Source organism: Bombyx mori, chromosome 27 (genome assembly GCF_030269925.1).
Source record: "Bombyx mori chromosome 27, ASM3026992v2".
NCBI classification, from domain to species: Eukaryota; Metazoa; Arthropoda; class Insecta; order Lepidoptera; family Bombycidae; genus Bombyx; species Bombyx mori.
In genome coordinates, this window is record NC_085133.1 from 9,235,198 (window position 1) to 9,252,227 (window position 17,030).

Consider the following 17,030-nt stretch of genomic DNA (forward strand, 5'->3'; position numbering starts at 1 on the left):
ATATGTTTGAGTGTCGACATCTTTAGATTGATTACTTACTCTGAATCCCATTCGGTGTGATGAAAAAAAATAAACATTACATTTTTAATCATTGTTCAAATAATAAATAAAGAAGGTCAAATTTGTCATTCGAATTACATTATTTTACAAGTACTGCTTTGTTTTATTTATTTATTTATTACACTTCATGTAAAATTTACATTGGCGGACTTAATACCTAAGGCATTCTCTACCAGTCAACCAAAGGTAGAGTAAATAGTGGTAGGTGCAATGAAATTTATATTAGGTTACGAATACATACAAAAAAAGTATATCTACATATATACAAAATCACATATACATGTACATACATACATACATACATATATACATACATACATACAATAGTTAGCTTATGTTTTTAGCAATGCCAGTGGCAGAGCCAAGCCGCTGCCTACCCTTATAATTCCTTAGGCTACTAACGATTAGGTAGGGGAAAAAATAAGCTATTGAATTTGGATTTTCTGTAGGCGTCTACCGTATTGTCTCGCCACAGATCCGTCTAATCCCACCCGAGGTCGTGCGATCACGCTGACCGGGCCCCTTAGCTGAAGAAGATAAATAACTCACCATTATTGCAGATAGCGATCCCTCTGTCCATAGCGAAATTAAGTATAGCCGTGATTATACCGAGAACGGCGAGAAAGATCCAGTCTTCGCCTAAACGAGCGAACGTGTGTCTCCATATGTAGCCTGCAGACAAAACTAACAATATAACAACCAACGAAAAACTTACGAAACAAAAACAAAAACAAAACAAAAACAACGAAAAAAAAACTTTTCTATTAAAGAAATTTTTATTTTTTTATTGCTTAGATGGGTGGACGAGCTAACAGCCCACCTGGTGTTGAGTGGTTACTGGAGCCCGTAGACATCTACAACGTAAATGCGCCACCCACCTTGAGATATAAGTTCTAAGGTCTCAGTATAGTTACAACGGCTCCCCCGCCCTTCAAACCGAAACGCATTACTGCTTCACGGCAGAAATAGGTGGGGTAGTGGTACCTACCCGTGCGGACTCACAAGAGGTCCTACCACCATTCTTGACATGAATGTATGCTTTTTATTGTATAGAATGATGAACAAGCTCACGGTCTAACTCATATTATATGACTAACGGAGCAAATGCCACTACACAATTGTCTATATCTCAATTGTATAGCAATTACGCAAGTAAGTCGTCGTGGCCTAAAGGATAATGCAAAAGGATAGAGGTTAATGCGTCCGGCGCAATCGTATCTTGCGATGCACCGGTGTCCCGCAGGCGGGTACCAATTTTTCTAATGAAATACGTACTTAACAAATGTTCACGATTGACTTTCACGGTGAAGGAATAACATCGTGTAATAAAAACCAAAACTGCAAAATTATAATTTGCGTAATTACTGGTGGTAGGACCTCTTGTGAGTCCGCACGGGTGGGTACCACCACCCTGTCTATTTCTGCCGTGAAGCAGTAATGCGTTTCGGTTTGAAGGGCTGGGCAGCCGTTGTAACTATACTGAGACCTTAGAACTCATATCTCAAAGTGGGTGGCGCATTTACGTTGTAAATGTCTATGGGCTCCAGTAACCACTTAACATCAGGTGGGCTGTGAGCTAGTCGATCCGTCTAAGCAATAAAAAAGAAAAAATGTTTAAGACTGCCGAAAACCAAGGATTTCTTTTACCTAAAACTTTAAAGAACTTCCCCCTGGGTCGCGGTTTCCCGGTAGCCGCCAGCTCCTTTTGTCGGAGTTTGTCGTCTCTGCGTCTCTTCTTGCGCAGTCTACGGAGTCTCCTTGCTTCTTCTCTTGCCGCTTCGCTGAGGTCGCGTTGATAGCGACCATACATCTGTAAATTTGATAAATCAGTTTAATATTGACTAGCAGCCGCTCCGGCTCCGCTCGGATCTTTAACAAAAATTTCAACGATATGTGACGTTGTTTTATGTTTTAAAATAAAAGAACATTTATTGCAGCATAACTATAATAGTTAGACATATGCAGTCGCGATACTTTTTGTACATAATAATGTGTTCTACAAAGTCGTAGTACATTATTTTATTCTATAATCAATAGTTTCAGTATAGTAGTATAATAGTTCAATATTTAGTCAGGGCACGCGATGTAAAGAATATTTTAGGTAATTTTTAGATCTTGGGTTACACTATTAGAGCTTGAGTAAGGATCCCTAATTTTTTACAAAAAATATTATAGCCTATGTCACTCGGGAATATTGTAGCTTCCAAACAGTGAAAGAATTTTTCAAATCGGTTCAGTAGCTTCGGAGCCTGTTCAATACAAACAAACAAATCTTTCCTCTTTATAATATTAGTATAGAAGTAAAGATAACCTGAGCGTGGAAGCTAAAAAGTGCATTTCACACGCGGTAAAAGTGAAATATTTAGAAGTATTCTATCTCTTTCTCTCGCAACCTAAAATCTATATCGTCTTTTCGCATTAAAAGTGTACAATATCGAAAAATATCCGAAATTCAGTTAATATGCGGAATCATTTGGTATTACCAATATTTTTGACATAAATACTGTCAAAAGAGCGTAGTTTAGTTTTAGTTTTTTTTTTTTTTTGGAGTTTACTCCTTTAGAATCGATTTACATATATAGGCCCGGGGTATGAAAATTATGGGGACCAAAATCGTACTAGCATGTCACACGAAATGCGTTATGCGCCTGATTGCGCATGTCACACGAAATGCGTTATCGCAGGTGACGCCGGGCTGCTGCGCCGGCAGTCCGCCACAAAGCCTCGTACTGATCGCGCGTTTCTCTCATTATTGTATTTTCATATATTTGTTAGTCGTTTGTTTTGTGTCTCGTTAATTTGTTAATAATCTGTAGTGTATCGTGTTGTCGTAATATATAACTATTTCTCGTATTGTTTCGTTTAATTTTTTATATCCAGTAAACTCCAGTCGTGCGTCGGAGCGGACACACACACTTTTTTTTAGTTTACCTACGTTTTGACTACTATTAACAAAATTAATACATAATTTTATCTTACTTTAAAAGACAGATAATGTAACTGGTAAAAAAGAAAAAAATAATATTGCAAATATGATTATTATTAAAAATATCACATGTTAAACCTTCAAAACACTCTTCTGTATGTAAAATTAGTAAGTTTTGAGATTATACAGTTTTAATGCGAGAAGACGATATATGCTTGTCTCTTTCAAGCGTCACTAGAATGTCATCTCCGTTTCAACGGGCTTCAAATAACAACGGCCCCTAAGAAGTTTTCGCTTCGATACAAGTTCCAAATGCACAACATTGGTATTTTCTCTGGAATTACCCCCACGTAGTTCAGAACTACTGAATAATTTAAAAAATTAGTAATATCCGACCGGAAATTAAACCTTATTGACTAAGTAATAGTAGAGCATAGAGGTGAAATTATAGTCATTCGAAAATACCGTATCGATGCAGTCTCAGTTTAGTAGCAACTAGCGACCCGCCCTCGCTTCGCTTCGGAAACTATAATTTATTATTGATTTCTCCACTATTTAATGGATGTTATTATACATATAAACCTGCCTTTTTAATCACTCTATCTATTAAAGAAAGCCGCATCAAAATCCGTTCCGTAGTTTTAAAGATTTAAGCATATTTAGGGACAGAGAAAGCGACTTTGTTTTATACTATGTATATAGTGATAATGTGTTTCAGTTAGGTGCAGGGCCGGATTTAAACTTAATGCCGCTCCTGGGCACCGAAAAAAAATCCGCCCCAATACTGGAATTTTACATAAACTTATAGTTTATGTATTTTAATTTTCAAAATTAAAATAAGTAATTTATAGCGGAAAATTTATCATATGTCATATATTGCAAAAATATAAATAAATATTAGTTTTTTTTTCTAACAATTATAAATTTTGACTAAGGTGACTCATAATTATCATATTACATTTTAAAAAAAACTAATTAAGTTTCTTTAATTACAGAAAATATAAAAACCGATTATGATTTTAAATCTCCAAGGAAATAAATTTATTAAATCATTTTGGTTATTAATTTTTATAAAAAAGTGGCAAAATTATAATTCACAAATGATGGACGAATTGAATTTCTTGAATTATCAATTAAAAAGGAAATTATTAATTATTAGAATTAATTAATTATATTGAGAAATCTTGTGATAAGACTAAAAAAAAATTATTTTTTTTAAGTTTTGCCGCCCTAAAAAATTTGCCGCCCTGGGCACTTGCCCCGACTGCCCCTAGTGTAAATCCACCACTGATTAGGTGGAATAACCATCGTACACTATAACCAGATTTTCGACAAAATCAGAGTTGGCGCCGGCAATGTCTGTGTATTCCGGTAACTAAACACTAACTAAACAACCACGCAGATAGAAGGTGAACTTATCTGTCCATTGGCATCAACAAAAAGCCGACCTACAGAGTTCTGTTACAAAAACATGTCTCCTTGAAATAAACATAATATACAAGACAATTAATAATACTTGAAAACGAAGTTCATTTTAATTTGGTCACTCCCTAAGTCTCTTACGTACCACTACTCTCTTTCCTCGTTCAATAACTTCCTCCTCTTCCATTTTATTAATCATGCGGCATCGTAGAAAGTAAGAGTACTACTGAAAACCTAATTAGCTTAAAATACCCTTGAATAATTGTCGTGTTTGTTGAAGATATCAGATTATCATACAGTGGTCTGTTTGTTTAAGATAATATTGGGAAGAGTCTTGTTTCAGCGAGGTAATTAATTCTCTTTTTGATTCTTCTAAAAATTTTTCTCATGTGATATTTTTTCCTGGAATCAGTTCCCACAGCACCATTTTCAAATTATTAATTTAAGGATTGAGTACGTATCAAACGTATTGCTACAACTACCTAAAATTACTTGCAATTTTCGGAAGCGGTCTCCTAACCCAGTATATAAAAATAATACTCATAGTATCAGTCAGACTCAAAGTCAGATTCTTCACTGAATATAGTCTATTTCACTATACATTAAGAATATGGATATATCTTAGCCTTTAACCGCTGCTACTTCATTCTTGTACTGTATCTCTCGCAGTAGGGATATTTCTTTCAAACTAAATTCTCATCTCCCAAAATTTTCCCGATGCTGGCTCCCACGATTCGGGCTAATTTTATCGTTGATAGGGCGTGTAATAAGTCCGCGCGAAGAGGTACCATTACATATTTCTGTTTCAAAATAATTCAAAGTATTCGCGCGCTTCTCCCTTGAGTGTAAATTACAATAATACATATAATAATATATTAATTAATGAAAATAATATGTGAATATTTATTTTATATAACGGTGTTTCGTGCCCATCTAGTTTTTGAAGTCAATTGTTACTATTTTTTCCCTACCTAACCATTGGTCCCAGCAAGAGCGGTCAGTGCTTGTCTGAATCTATCATCAAATAGGAATCACGATCCAGATCTGAGAGGATCTGGCGAAAAACTGAGTGAGTTGTATCTATGGGCTAGTTCGCAAGTCGAACTCTTCATCTTAATCGACGATTAAGATGAAATCGAGAGCTTTATCTGTGCGATCGCTATCAATTCGAAAATCAACACTTTGAGCAAACTAGACGAATACAAAAACAAAAATACGTTTGAAGAAGTTGAAGGATCCACTCCGTTTCCGGCAGTTCGCGAGGTCTTATACGAACATTTATGCAGAATGTTTTCCGGAGCTCCCAGAAAAGTTGCCAAACTTATGTCCACGCTTAGTATGCGTTGAGGCCAAATAAATAACCGTAAGAGTCGAGGCTACTTCGGCTAAATTAACCTCATTGTTTCCATAAGTGTTGTTTGCACATGACAAGATATTGAAACAATGATTAAACGAAAAAAATGAAATAACGAAAATACGTAAATTTTTAGTGATATTCATAGTTTCTCATAAATTATTAGATAAATAACTTAAGAGAGTGCCATCTTGCTAGAGCGCCTGCCTTCAATGGACAGGCATATATAAGGTCTGAACACAAAATCGGTATTAGGCCGACTGAATTTCTCGTCGGATCTTCTCAGCGAGTAGCGTTTCCGATCCGGTGGTAGATTCTACGAAGCACTACCCTTGCTAGGGTAAGTGTTAGCAACACTCCAGTTTGAGCTCCGTGAGCTCACCTACTACTTAAGGTTACGCTGATATGGCCTGTCAAGGCTATCAGCTTAGGTAGGGAAAACAATCGGCATTAGTTGTAAACAAAAAGGCTAGCCCGACCGAGTTATTTATTGGCGGACCGGGTTTTATTTTGTAAGCGGTGTTAAGGATAACGACTTTTCATATTCCAAGTAGCAGGTTCTGATGAGTTCAATTTGAATTATCAAAAGACATCGAAGGTTGGACGGCAGCGGCTTGGCTCTGCCCCTGGGATTGTTGACGTCCATGAGTGACGGTAACCACTCACCATCAGGTGGGCCATATGCTCGGCTGCCTACAAAGGCAATAAAAAAATATAGTTTAAAATAACTAAAAAAATACGCTTTTATAGAAAATCCAACTAAGAAATATATATTTTTTCTAATAAATTTGAATTAAAAATAGTGCTTTTCAGGATATTATCAAAATAATCCTTCTACTCTTATCTGTTTATAAAATATTTATAACGATTGATATCATGCACACCACGCTTTTTTTACAATAAAATAATTTTTTTTAGTTGAATTTTTTTTTTTTTAAATATTGAATTGTCATCGGTCCTTAATAAGTATTCCAAATTTCGAGTTAATCAGACGTTTTGAAGGGGGTCAAAATCATGTTCAAAGATTCCGTTATATGCTAACACACATACGTCTGACGCTAATAAAAGCGTATTAAAAAAGCTTAAGACTAAACAAAGGCGAGAACGATAGAAGAAAACTAAAAGACAAGGTTAATCATTTGGTGTAAGGCAAGCATCTAGTTTACATCGCGCATCGTACAAAATAATCACCGTCACATGACTTTAAGCCTTCACGATCTTGAAATTTTCATTGTCAAGCCAGTCAAAATATATTATTACCGGTTCGACGGGGAAAAGTATGTTCCAAACGTATCCAAATATATATATTTAACAAATTTATTGTTTTGTTTCAAGGGTGACCCCAGAATATAAACATGCATTAAAGAAATCTGGTTTAATTAACTGTCTTCTTGACCTACCTCACTAATATGGTTGAGATCATGAACTTATTGCAAGTTTTTTTTTGTTTAATTTATGCCAAAGTAAACCTTCCGATAATATAGGTAAGTGAACAATGTATTTTTTTTCTATATTTACAGGTTTTTTTGGTTAGCAAAATTTAAGCTTAGGCTTTTTTGCTTCTACCATCACGTTGTTTTTTTTTATTGCTTAGATGGGTGTACGAGTGTATGGTCCACCTGGTGTTAAGAGGTTACCGGAGCCCATAGACATTTACAACGTAAATGCCCGCACCCACCTCTGCCATGAGTTCTAAGATCTCAGTATAGTTGCCCCGCCCTTCAAACCGAAACGCATTACTGCTTCAAGGCAGATTTAGGCAGGGTGACGGTACTTAACCGTGAAGACTCACAAGACGTTCTGTTTGTTTCTAAACAAAGACCATTTCGGTCTGCAAGCTCCACAAGCTTCCGTATACGTCCATACTAAAAGCCTCCTCACATTATGTCCTACCTAAATTCCTAATTTGAGCTCTGATTGTATGTGCGCGCATAGAGCACTCTCATAATGTCATTTCTAGGGCGAGATACATTGTTCGTATAAAAAATTAGCCATTATTTCAAAGCAACCAATTCGCTACAAGCTTGTCTATGCCACAGCCGTTCAGAAGGAACATTGTTCAATTTTCGAACGTCGAACGAGCTTGGACTGTATTTATTGTTTTGAGATATTTATTGTACCTTTATATGACAAATTAAAGACTTAATATAAGAGAAATATAAAATTGATGCGTTGGATTTGGCGACTGGATTTGAAAGAGAAAAAGTGTCATGGCGGACGTCGCTCGCTCACATTTTGACATTCAGAAACTAAACAAAGATATATTTAATTACTAGCTGACCCGGCAGACTTCGTAGTGCCTCAATCGACAAATAAAATACCTAAACTTTTGTATAAAATAAACTTAAAACAAACAAAAGGGGACACATTTACTGGTGGTAGGACCTCTTGTGAGTCCGCACGGGTAGGTACCACCACCCCACCCATTTCTGCCGTGAAGCAGTAATGCGTTTCGGTTTGAAGGGTGGGGCAGCCGTCGTTACTTTACTGAGATCTTTGAACCTATATCTCAAGGTGTGTGGCGCATTTACGTTGTAGATGTCTATGGGTTCCAGTAACCACTTAACACCAGGTGGGCTGTGAGCTCGTCCACATACCTAGGCAATAAAAAAAAAACATCAAAGGAAAAACAAAATTGTTATTTTTATTTCATTCCGAGCATTTTCATGTTTATCTACCTTTTAAACCTTCTCTGGACTTCCACAAATAATCCGTTCTCGAGTTTTAGCGAGACTAACGAACAGCAATTCATTTTTATATATATAGATAGATAGATAAAAAACGGGCACAGAAGTCATTTTGCAGTCTGTGCGCAGCGTTTTCACTGGGTCAAATAAAATTCCTCTATTGTATGTGCAAATAAAAACCCACAAATTTCGTAAGCTCCAAAATCAATATTTAAGCGACTATTTCGTGCGGTTTACCCCACTATCTTAATAACGGCTATCTCAAACAACGAAGAGAGCATATATGAGATAGGATTAACTGAATTTACAGCACTTAATGTAATCTCTTAAATCCTTCGAAGCGTTTAGATAAAAAGTAAACATTGAATCTATATCGAAGGTTAATTAAGGTATTCGAATTATCCAGAAAATAAGGCCCCGAATCAAGAATCAATTGCATGGGTCTATTGATACCTCTAACGATTTAGGTCATCTTCGAAGGGGATGTCATTGTACGAACTCAATTAGAACTTTCAATTGTTTTTATATTAAATTCAATCATTTGTTTCGAACACGCGTAGTAATGTACATACGAACTCAAACAAACATTCCATTACTTTACTACAATTACAGCGATTATCACAATAACGAGGATTAAGAAGTAAATAATCCAAGTTCTTTTTAATCTACTGGTGGTAGGACCTCTTGTGAGTTCGCACGGGTAGGTACCACCACCCCGCCCATTTCTGCCGTGAAGCAGTAATGCGTTTCGGTTTGAAGGGTGGGACAGCCGTGTAACTATACTGAGCCCTTGGAACTTATATCTCAAGGTGGGTGGCGTATTTACGTTGTAGATGTCTATGGGCTCCAGTAACCACTTAACACTAGGTTGGCTGTGAGCTCGTCCACCCAACTAAGCAATAAAAAATAAATAAATAAATATTATTGATTCTGTCGGTGGATGAGTGAGTAGATGTGAGCTCACGGACTGCCTGTTTTAGGTGGTCACCGTAGCTCAAAGACATCTGTAGGTGAAATTTCGCCTTAAGATGTATGATACTGCTTCACACCAGGTATGAGCAGGATAATGGTACCTGCTGGAGTGAGCTCACAATACGATTGTTTGGTTAATTATTTTAAAATAAGTAAATATGAAGAAACATGACATATTATCCCAAACTCGAGGAGTTTGGTTTGGGCAGCGGCAAAGCAGAATACTAAACTGACATCGCGAGTTGAAATTTATCAGACCAGAACTCGTAGAGGTTATATTATATTAGATAAGATGACTATATTATAATCATATATACAGTCATATTATATTATTAACTTATCGCCATAGTCCCGATATCAGTTAGGAATATAAAAAAAGAAACCGTATTGCAGAATAGTAATAATATTTAAGAGACGACAATTGGCGTCCAATTAACTGTTCTTAAAAAAGCAAACACGAACAGAAATGGACATTGTATTACAAATTAGGAGTCGAACACTGACTTAGTCCTGAAACAGCGGATCATATCTAGTACAAAACAAAAGAAAATACTCCAATTGATTAATACGACGAACACACTCATAAATAAATTACCTGAAACTTTTGAAGTTGCCACGTTCGCAAAATCTAAACAGCATTCAACATATAGTTTCCCACATCTATCACCACCGAATAATCTTTTAAAATCACTAAGTAAACTGTTTATTATCACATTATCACGGGACACCGCGAAATCAAATACAAGCACATCCCCTCTCAGGAAAACGAGACTGAATATCTAAAAATATCCGATGCCCACGCGTACACGTAGTACGCGTATAATTGATGAGGACTTTAATTAATTGCGACAAAACGGAACGTTTATTATTTGATTCGGTTCGAGGCTGTAATCACTTATCGTTACTGGTTCTCTCTCGAGATTGTACTGAGGAGGACGCGTTTGGGGACCGTCGGTGCTGCCAGGAGTCTCTTAGTCGAGAAGATCTAGCCGAGATAGGGCATGTGTGTTCTTCTCCCACTGAGTTTCTCGTCGGATCTTCTCAGGTGGTCGCGATTCCGATCCGGTGGTAGATTCTGCGAAGCACCGCTCTTGCTGGGGCTAGTGTTAATAAATTCTTTAGTTTGAACCTGTGAGCTCACCTACCCCTCCGCGCGTAGCTAGAATAGCCCCTTTAAGCTGCCAGGGAATAGGTAGGGGGAAAAAGGCAGAGCGTTGCTGACGTCCTTGATCAATATTGACCATGCATCAGTATATGAGTCGTATGCTTGACTATCTTCCGAGGTAATCAACGTTAACGTTAGTATTGAAAGAATAAAAAGCCTAGAATATGCTATATGCGTAGCTATAATGATAACCAAACCAAGAAACCTTTTAAAGAAAAATCAAGAGTTGATTCTTGTGATATTCATGAATAAAAACAGCCCACTCAACTCTCGTAACTGAAGAAAATACTTAAATATTTGCTATTTTTTAATTTAAATCAAAACAAAACTGCACTAAAATATAATTGTAGAAGGGAGATGCATGTGACTAGGAGATGTATGGAAATAGTAGTGCAAGGTAGAGGGGGAAGAGGTCGACCGAAGAAGACAAGGATGGAGTGTGTGAATGACGATATGAAAGAAAGAGGAGTGAGTGTTGAGATGACGGCTGATAGAGAAGAATTGAATAGCAAAATTCGCTGTGCCGACCCCACCTAGTGGGATAAGGTGGAGACAAAGAAGAAGAAAACAAAACTACTAAAAATATTTTACATTACAAAATAAATGGATTTTATTATCTGCCCGTATTGAGGGCACACGGTGGCGCCACGAGAGTTCTAATACGCAAATTTGGATTAGATACAACGGCGCATTGATATCTCGATCAACAAAAACGTGTAATCCGTCGAACGCCCAAATAACCTTAGCGAAATCGGTCCGAAAACACCGAACGATTCCACTGGACATATTGGGCACGACTTGATAACCGAAAAATAAAAAAAAACTGTAAAGATAATTTTCATGTATTTTATTCGCGCAAACAATAGATTGCTGGTGCGATCCTTGTAATACAATTGAATGTCTTGTTTACAAGTGTTATTCGCTCATATCAATCTAGGTCGACCGGTAGCGAAAATTTATATCATTGTAATACATACATTTTTTTTTTAAATAAGGGTATCAGCGTTCACAAAATATACCTATAGTTCAGTATATGATTCAGTGGTAGATAAATCGAGTGGGTATTATGAGTTTACAAGAGTAGGTACCACCATATTAATTGCTGTGAAGCCGTCATCCTTATTGCTTAGATGGGTGGACGAAGTCACAACCAATGTGGTGGTACCTACACTTGCGCAAATAAAAAATTTGTAATTACGCAAATTATAATTTTGCGGGTTTGATTTTTATTACACGATGTTATTCCTTCACCGTGGAAGTCAATCGTGAACATTTGATAAATACGTATTTCATTAGAAAAATTGGTACCCGTCTGCAGGATTCGAACACCGTTGCATCTATAGATACGAATGCACCGGACGTCTTATCTTTTAAGCCACGACGACTTATTTAAAGTTACTATATTATTATTATTATAATTTTTACCTATATAGGTCGATCAACATTACAATAGTATTATTGTCTGATACCTATACCATGAACATCACGGCTACGGCATACAAAGATATCGTTCAAAATTCACACCAGCCACAGTTAATCTTGCCGCGCTAACAGTTTCAACAAACATGAATGTCTTCAGAGATTGCGCAATTTCAACACACATGTGAATCAATGCTGCCATGCCCTAATATGCGAGACACGACGCGATATAAGCTTGCAATTCGAGATTCGAATTAATATTCGCATCGGTATGTTGGCACGACTGTCTGTCAAACAATATTAGGGCTAGCTTTATTTTTTTCTATTCCCACGTATCGCCGCCTATTGCTTTAAATGACTGAAGACGGAGTAGAATAATAGTTCGAAATCAAAAACAACTAAATTCACCGTTGTTGATTACAGATAGAAATAAACAAACATTGGAATTAATAACGCGGTTTTGTTGGCTTCATTTTCGTGTAACATATGATTTTTACCAGCTTAGAGACAAAAAAAAATTATTGCTTAAATGGGTGGACGAGCTCACAGCCCACCTGTTGTTAAGTGGTTACTGGAGCCCATAGACATCTACAACGAAAATGCCACCACCCACCTTGAGATACCAATTCTAAGGTCTCTGTGTAGTAACAACGGCTGCCCAACGCTTCAAACCGAAACGCATTACTGCTTCCCGGCAGAAATAGGCGGGGTGGGGGTACCTACCCGTGCGGACTCACAAGAGGTCCTACCACCAACACCTTCCGAACAACAACATTCAAATCGTCGGTCTGCCAAGCGATATCACCCGTTCGGTGAAAGATCATCCCTTTCTTCCTTAAGCCTCCCAATAGAACCGTAAAAGACATTAAAATCGGTTCACCTAGAAAAAGGTTCTTAGGTAACACACTTAAAAAAATACAATCTAATTAATAACCTCCTTCTTTTTAAATTTGGTTAAAAAATACAGCACACCTTGAGATATTGTTATCATATCAGCACGCGAGATCAGAAACAATAAATCACAAGACAAATACTTATTTAATGAGCAACATTTAACTACTGTGTTTAACGCATAACAATAGTGTAGAATAGTGTAGAATAGTTTGTGCGTTGATTACTAAGATAATACTGATTTTTTTATAACTGAAGTTTGGGAGAGACGAGGTTATCGGTCTTAAGGGCTTACTGAAAATTCATTTTGTCAGTGTTTTTTAGAATTTGGCCGAAGTCTCAAATGAGCGGGAAGGTAGGTATGTGGCAGAAATATGCGGTATAAGTACTGCCCATTATCTTGGGACTCGACATGATGTCTCAAGGCATGTCAGGTGGAAACATTAAAGCTGTGATGTCAATAGACTCTAGTTACCGCTTAATATCCGGCATGCCATAGTTAAGTACGCCAAGAGCGTGTTATGAACTTCTTCGGACACATCATGCGGTCTCCCAGACATGAATTATGGAAGCTCATAATTTGGGTCGTATAGAAGGCATGCGCGCCGTGGACATAACACCAGCCAGATGGTCAGATCTGGTTAAGAGAGCGGATAGTGGTAGTCTATACCATGCGGTTCATGCCACCTATGACGGAACGCTGTGGAGGAAAGTCATACGCGATCTTCAGCAGTTAAAGAACAATGAAGTAGAGAAGAGAAATGGCTAAGTTTACACCTTTACGCCATATATGAGGCCATCAGCGTAAAAGTGGCCTAACACAAAATTTTTCAAAATTGCTACTTCAAAATTGCAAAATTTTTACGCAAAACCGGCCTATCCTCAGTTTCAGCGATAGATAACAAATGGCTTTGTAAACATTATTTTCGCGCGTCTTGTTTTTCCCTACGAAGCAGTGTAATGGCATTAAGTCCGCCTTTATACTTTCTAGTATATGAAGTTATAAAAAAAAAAAAAAAAAAAGTAAATTCAGACCTCGATATCTCCATACTAACTATGGTAAGCTTAGGCCACTTTTCCGTTGACGGCCTCCTAAAAATGTGTTTGCTCAATACCTGGAAACGGAGGAAGAATTTGTTGAGTTCTAATGGTTCTTAGTTCTTGTGCCCCTCGTCACTAAGTAACACAGGAAGAATCATCTTCAGACTTAAAACGATATAAATACGGAAGAATTGTTTTGAATTTACTTAAAAGAACATATTTTATTAACAAATTGAACCGGTCACGAGACAGATTTGGTTGCACGCTACGCTCTATCTGGACGGTGACCGGTAAGCTTATTGTAAAAACCGTTAATTATATTTTCAAATTTGTTGTTAAAGATTTTAAAAAATATTAGTCAAATTCAAAAGTCTTTTTTGTATTAATTTAATAGGATTATAGTCACTCATCACATGAAAGACGAATCTTGGTTTTTTATTATTTATAATTTAGGTGGACGAGCTCAAGTTATTAATTAGTATGGATGTTTCAGGTGTTATCTTAATTGCGTTGTCGTATTGTATGGATCAAAGCGCTAGGCTACTTATTCTGTTGGAATACTTTTTACTGGTGGTAGGACCTCTTGTGAGTCCGCACGGGTACGTACCACCGCTCCGCCTATTTCTACCGTTAAGCAGTAATGCGTTTCGGTTTGAAGGGTGGGGCAGCCGTTGTAACTATACTGAAACCTTAAAACTTATATCTCAAGGTGGGTGGCACGTTGTAGATTTCTATGGGCTCCAGTAACCACTTAACACCAGATGGGCTGTAAGTTCGTCCACCCATCTAAGAAATAAAAAAAAAAAAATGCTGGTTATGGAAAGAACCCTTGCAGCTGCAATGAGAACGTTGAGGTCGATTTTTACATAAAAGGAAGTCTGAAGCTAGCGCCAATGACAAAGAAAATAAAAAGAGAAAGGTTATCATAGTATGGGTATGTTACGCCAAGAGAGAACGATCATGAGTCCAAAAAAACTTGAGTATGAAAGTAGATGGTAATGTGAGGAGGGGATGTTCTAAAAAGGCTTGAAAAAGGATGTGAGGACAGAGATGACGTATGATAGGCAGAATGGAAAAAACATATACTGCGCCGACCCCATTTAGATTAGGGTATGGCAAAGAAGGACAAGATAGCGGCGTCGTCTATGGACTCACATAATGCCCCTTACCATAGGTGAGTAATCTGATGAAGGAAAGTATCTGGCGTTTATCGCATTGCTACGAATTCACTGAACGTCTATACTATATACAAGCGGCCCGCTCCGGCTCCGCTCGGGTCTTTAACAAAAATTTCAACGATATTTGACGTTGTTTTATTTTTAAAGATAAAAGAACACTTATTGCGGCATAACTATAACAGTTAGACATATGCTGTCGCGACACTTTTTATAAATAATAATGTGTTCTACAAAGTCGTAGTACATTATTTTATTCTATCATCTAATAGAAAATTAAATTATTTATTGGAGTTTTAGTAAGGATCCCTAATTTTTTTCAAAAAAGATTATAGCCAATATCACTCGGGAATAGTGTAACTTCCAAACAGTGAAAGAATTTTTCAAATCGGTTCAGTAGTTTCGGAGCCTATTCAATACAAACAAACAAACAAATGTTTCCTCTTTATAATATTAGCATAGAAGTATCGATTATAATATTATATTAGTATAGATATCGTTCCTCGGAAACTTTGGTTGAAACAGAAATTCGCTAAAACCGACCATACCCTACTAAAAACTCTGTGGAAGTCAAGATCATTAACCACTTAATCGGAACACGAGTCCAGCAATTATGCGTAATTTACCCGGGTTCGCGTTATACGAGAATTCTTGCTGTGACAAATTGTAATTTACCTCATTAGACGGGATTTCCTCTCACTCCCACAGGGTTATGTACACCGCGAGTAAACCACAATTGCGTAATGACAACGGGAGATTTAAAAAGGTGTTGTGTTGCATTTGAAGGACTATATTAGGGATGTTTTAAGGATCGCTCTTAAAGAATTTCATGTGCCGAAAGATTGGTCTCTCCTTAAAAAAACCTTAGGCGATCCCAACGCAGAGACTGCATAGTACTAACAATGAGTAAATTCCTTTTTGTATTGGTTAGACTGTTAAGTGGTTTTAGGAGCCTATAAAAGTAAAGAACATATAATATATCGGCTGACCCACCCTTGAAAACGAAACGCAATACTAATTTGTGGCAGAAATGGGCAGAGTGGTGGAACCTACCCGTTCCGGGTCATAGGACGCCCTACCACCAGTAATTTCTTTAGAGAACCAATAAATTAGTAATATTTGATCTATCCTGATCAGAATTTATTTATCGTAGTGGAAAATCTAACCAAATGAACAGTTCACGTAGGCACAAAAATCACGTGGCTGGAAACCGAGTGGGTAGATATTAGTAGAGACGCACCGATGCACTACAAAGATAAGATCGAAACAGCATGCCAAGTGCATGCGAATGATTACACACAATCCTACGTGCTGTTACGATTTGTTGCACTGATTCAGGGATATCTCTTGACCTTGGGATTAAATTTAAAGTCCTTCTTCAAACGGGGTTTGCGAAGAGTCCTTAACAGAGGCAGCGGCTTGGCTTTGACACTGACATTGCTTGCGTCCGTGAGCGACGATGATTACTTATCATCAGGTGGACCATATGCTCGTCTGCCAACAAAAGCCCCTACCAGACAAGACGTACGCTTGTACGACCGCCGCGTTAACCTGTTACCGGAGTTCATGGCACCAATGCGTGAATACCGTTCTTAGATCAACACACAAGATCGATTTTGAACTACCCGACGAGTCTCCCTGCATTACTACAGTACTGATATTTCACTATAATTAAAATTAATGTAAGGTTTTTGTTTATAGTAACTAAGTATACCTATTATTACCGCCATTTCGTAAAATTTGCAGTTTTCGTGGTTGTTGTTTTATTGTTGTGGTGGTTGTTTTATTCGTCGATATTCGAATATTATTCTAACTACCCTCTATTTTTATATAAAAAATAAATTCTAGATTTGTACGTTTCATTTGAACGAACGAAATAACAGCGTTTTGATTATATAACAATAATAATAACCCTTTT

General features: G+C 37.2%; 1 protein-coding gene across 3 annotated transcripts in view; it reads right to left on the reverse strand.

Moving 5' to 3' along the window:
- The window catches only part of LOC101747210 (chloride channel protein 2), an 80,421-nt gene that overhangs the window by 25,387 nt on the left and 38,004 nt on the right, over positions 1-17,030 (reverse strand). For 2 of the 3 annotated variants that reach the window (XM_021348493.3, XM_021348492.3), the window contains 2 exons: positions 1,708-1,870; positions 610-732 (listed from right to left, as the gene is read on the reverse strand). In XM_021348493.3, coding sequence (XP_021204168.1) covers positions 610-732; positions 1,708-1,870 — 286 coding nt within the window. Of the gene's footprint in view, positions 1-609; positions 733-1,707; positions 1,871-4,553; positions 4,622-17,030 lie in introns of those variants that run through there. The other variant, XM_021348494.3, reaches the window with a different exon arrangement.